This window comes from Prenolepis imparis, unplaced genomic scaffold (genome assembly GCF_030444845.1).
Source record: "Prenolepis imparis isolate NDT839.2.m4 unplaced genomic scaffold, iyPreImpa1.0 SCAF_7, whole genome shotgun sequence".
Taxonomy (NCBI): Eukaryota; Metazoa; Arthropoda; class Insecta; order Hymenoptera; family Formicidae; genus Prenolepis; species Prenolepis imparis.
In genome coordinates, this window is record NW_028141165.1 from 1,457,004 (window position 1) to 1,461,929 (window position 4,926).

Sequence of the window (4,926 nt, forward strand, 5' to 3'; positions counted from 1 at the left end):
ATTCCACCCCGTGGAGTGCGTCAAAGTACGCAATTTTTTAGAGACAAAACACATCCTTATACTTTTGAACCAGTGGCGTACGGGGGAGGAGGATAAATTAAAAATCTGACGAATGGTTTTTAAAGTAGACCCTTCAAGCTTGACAGTGAAAAAAAAATTTTTCAAATACGATCATTTTTAGCGGAGTTATGCTTATTTGAAATTATGCGAAATTTTGACTTAAAATACATATGCGTTAATTTTGTTGACGAGTGTATTTTAATGGAAAAAATATACTCTTTCTTTGTTCTATTGATAAAAAATAATTAAGCAAAATATTTTTAGCATAGATATGCTATATATGGACGTAATCACACATAACGTATACGGATTTTAGCAAACTTTATTTTCACAAAAATGCATAACATATCTCTATAGATGCTTTTTACAGATATACGTTCTATACTAAAAAAAATCTGTATTAAAAGAAAGTGAATGAGCATTTTTATACTTACAGAATCCAGCTTCTGAGTTTATCTTTAACGTTTTAGAAGATGTGACAAAATTTTATCATAAACTTTTCAACGCCAAGGAAAATTAATTAACTAACTTTTAACATATGAACTGAAAAAATGCAATTTAAAAATCTGCATTCTACATCCTTCATATCAACCTCACAGCATTCCTCTTCTTTTCGAAAATAATTTGATGAAAGGAAAATTGTATCGTACAATTTATATGTTAAATTTCTGTTTCTGTTTTTTTCTCTTTTGTAAGCCCCTGTCTTTCTTTTGCTGAAAAATTTTCGTATTGAATACATTTTAAATATTAACATTTATTAACATATACATATATACATTGTATTTTTTATTTTTTCTAAAAATAAAAAATACAATATATTAAAATAAAAAATAAAAATAAAATACAATATACTTATAAATATAAAAGTAAAAATACAATGTACTTACTCGAGGTTGCTGGAATTGCGTCTGACTCGTACTACTAGCTGTACTGCCACCTTGAAAGCTGCTAAAGTCTACTGATTTGTAATTGAATTTCACCGACGGTAGCATACCCTGTGAGTTCAGCATTTTTTGATTCGCTTTCTTTTCATTCTTTTTCCTAGCCCTGTCGCCGAATTAGAAAAACATCGTTATCACTTCGAATATGTTACATATAGTATTCTTTTTTTTAAATCGAATTTCAAATCTTACCTTATCGATTGAATCATTTCAGAATTATTATTCTTAACTTTCAATTCTTGACTTGTTTCTTCTCGTTTTATTTTCTTAGACGCCTGCGTAATACTGACATTTAAAGACGGTGTCGGCGTAGAAAAGTTTTTATTACCGCTCTTCACTTGAGTTTCAGATTCTCTCTTTCTTTTTTTATTTTGCCGTGCCATTTGATTTAAGATTATCTGGCCATAGCCTTTCTTCTTTTTCTTCTTCTTCTTCTTAGGCAAGACTTCAACTTCTTTATTCATAGCTTGAGACATTTGTTTGAAGTGCTCATAAACTCTATCTTTACTTTCATTGATCTCAATCTCATCTATGCTTTCCTCTTCGACTTTTGCAGTCGAAGGTTTTTCTTCTTCTTTTTCTTCTTTTTTTTCTTCTTCTTTTTCTTCTTTTTTTTCTCCCTCCTTTTGCTGTTTCTCTCGTTCTTTCGCTTCGTAATGTACTATCATTGGTATCACACACTTATATCTCATATATGGACTTATAAATATGGCCTTTTTCTTTTCACTACTATTTTTCATTTCTTCGTCCTGAAATAAGTGCAATTGTGTTATTTGAATAAAAATACTTATAATATTACTTATAATATGTACTAAAATATTTTTTATATCTTTAATATATTGTTAAAGTTTTTTTCTAGATATTATAAAAAACTTGTATCTCATAAAACCATAAAGAGATATCTGGTTAATTGCTATAGTTAACACTTTACCTCTGATGTAACTGGTGTATCAAATAGTGTCACAGTGTGTTTCATAGTTCGAAGTTGGTTCGTCTTTGACTGTTGCGACAAATCATTCTCATTCAAAAGACAGGGTAAATCCGCTCTCGCTTCAGTACCACTCGGTATATCGTGCAGCGTGTACAACGACGTCCCGGAATCTACCGCGTGACTCTGCTGCGTCGGTCTCTGCCGAATATCCTGTTCCGGAATGGACATTACGAGCGGCTGGTCTCTGGCCTTCAGCACTATCTTGTGGAGTTTGAGTACGTTTTGCCGCACCAATGGTGGAATTGGATTGCAACACGCCAGAACACCTTGCATTTCGCGTGGCAGTGTTTCGGCTATATTAAGCAACATGTGATTCGGCAACACATAGCCGATACTGTCATCCTCTTCCCTTGCGGTGATGTCTCGCCATTTGTGTAACTCGAGCAGCGCGTACATCTGCTTGTTATTGAACGATTTTTGACTCTTCCTGTACATGTTCATGCAACCCTCCTCCGTCCAGATCGATTTCACGTACGTTCGTTTGCAGATGTCGGTGCATCGATCGTACACAGCCTTCAAGATATTGCTCTTGCCGTTAGCAGACTCGATCAGTTCATTCTTCAACATGTCTTTTATGTAAATTAGGTAGTGCGTATCCTCTCTAGCGTACTTCATCAATTCCGCTGGTAAAGGCCTTATACGCCAATCAGCCAATTGAAAGTGTTTATTGGGACTTATGTTGCAATATTTGTTTAACAGATAAGCCAAACTGAGGTAGGGTAGGTTGAGCTGTTTCGCGGCTTGATGAGTGTCGAACATGTTTACAACATATAGCGACAGGTCCTTTTGAAGCCACAGAATGTCCATGTCGGCACCATGAAAAATCTTCAAGATTGTAGGTTTTGTAAAGATTTCATTGAGCTGATGCAATTCTGATCGCAGAGCCAAAGTATCGATCAAGTAATCCGTGTTCACTATCGATATCTGCATCAGACAAGTTATGCCTTGAAACGTTCTGTAAGAGTGATGTTCCAAATCTACAGCTATTTCTTTTTGATCTTTTAGATCCTCTAGGAGCATCTTGATGTCCGACGGTTTCTCGATAAATTTGAATTTGGTCTTCTCCAGTGACTTGTATTGTACAGGTACGCTTTTTTTCAATTGGCATTCGGGTGTATCAAATTTATCCAACTCAACTTCGTAAGGATGATTAAAGACTTCGCCCTGTTCGCCTTCTTCGACATAAAGAGCCAACGGTTTCAGAGAATTTGGTTTCTCCTTAATTCGAGGCATCCATGGCTTCGAGCTATTGTCGATCTTGTCCTTGAACATTAACTGCGGTCTCTGTACATTCTTTGCACCCAATAATCGTATCTTCTCAGAAATGTCCGAGCCTTCGTTAGTACGATCAGATCTTATATTCCAACTGCCGTTCAAAACCAGTTTCGGCATTTGTGATACAACCAATTCAACTTGAGGATTTCGTAGAATACCACTCTCTTCATCCATTAATATATTCTAGTAGAGTAGAGAAATTCATTGAAAAACTTAGATTGCCACGTAAGTAACATAAATTGTTATATAAGTTTGCTATGCTCACAGCTTGGTCGAGTAGTTGATCATTTATCTCTAATAAAAGTTCAAACTTATCGTCAACATCTGCGCTTTCAATATTGCTGGAACCTCCTGCTGTTTTTATTATTGCCTGCATTGTATTCAATATTCTTTTTAGATCTTTATTCCTGGCCTCGTTAAAACTTGAAAAGCAGACATAATAGTTAAAATTGTCTCCAACTGGCAGATTATTAGCAGCTTTGATTCCAGCTCTTATTGCATCGTATGCTTCCTGAAATATATCACATAAATTTTATATACAAAAGTAGCTTAACATAAAATTATAAATAAATAAATATATATGTAAGATACTTATATAAACAATAATTTTGATTGGTGTGCTAATATTGAGCAAGTAAACACCTGAATACGAGCGTCAAAAGTTTCGTCAGGGGGTGCAGATTCCATCTCGGAAAATCTAAATCAGCGTTTTTTGCTCTTGGAATCTAATATGAGCGAATTATAAATAATACTTCGTCGATGCCACCGAGCAACTTGATTCCCCTGCTTGACGTTCTCATCTATTTTATTTTTGAGGTTAGATTCAATAGTTAAGGCCCGTTCTACAATACGTCGTATGTCGCGGTGGATGTCGGAACATAAGCGATGGTCCAATGAGAAAATTTCATTTTCGAAAACGAAATTTTCTCATTGGACCATCGCTTACGTTTCGACATCCGACCGCGACATACGACGTATTGTAGAACGGGCCTTACGCCGGGTCTACAATGAGTCGTTAGTCGTAAGTCGTAAGAAAATTGACCAACCACAGTCGACTATTTTTGAAATAATCAACTGTGGTTGGTCAATTTTCTTACGATTTACGACGAACGACTCATTGTAGACCCGGCGTAATATAGATATCTTCTTCTACAATTTATGGCAACGATTGACAAAAATAAGATCTAATCTAACGATTATAAATTGGCAGTAAGATTCTACGAGTCTTTAATCGAATTGATAAGCTCACAAAAATTGGATTCAAAGAAAATGAATCCACGTATGTCCACTCCTACACATGGTCGGTAACGGATTTAGAAACAATAGACAAGATGAGAAAACTCGTTATGTATCGACAATATTATCAGCTGTTTATGTAAGCATTAAGCGTGCTTTTCATGAATTACTTATGTATCATTGTATAAAATATAGTATAATAAATATACATAAAGAAATAAACAAATAAATATATAAACAAACGAGTTTCGTGATAAACACGTAGATATTGATCTGAGTGATATGAGTCTACTCATCTTGTCCGCTATATCGTCTATGGCCGGATATAGCGGCAGCCTATCGGCGCGCGCGCGCTCTGATTGGTCGAGCGTTCTGATTGGTCCGCGGGATTAGTACCGCCGACCGCCGCCGCTGACGACGCGG

At 35.6% G+C, this 4,926-nt stretch overlaps 1 protein-coding gene across 1 annotated transcript; it reads right to left on the reverse strand.

Moving 5' to 3' along the window:
• Positions 1-382: 382 nt before the first annotated feature.
• Rrp6 (exosome component Rrp6) lies at positions 383-4,108 on the reverse strand. Its single transcript, XM_083042956.1, has 6 exons — positions 3,910-4,108; positions 3,533-3,778; positions 1,933-3,450; positions 1,194-1,750; positions 948-1,107; positions 383-773 (listed from the first exon to the last, which is right to left on the reverse strand). Exons 1-6 carry the CDS (start codon positions 3,952-3,954, stop codon positions 714-716), a joined length of 2,586 nt encoding a protein of 861 aa, XP_082899082.1. The 5' UTR covers positions 3,955-4,108; the 3' UTR covers positions 383-713.
• Positions 4,109-4,926: the final 818 nt, after the last annotated feature.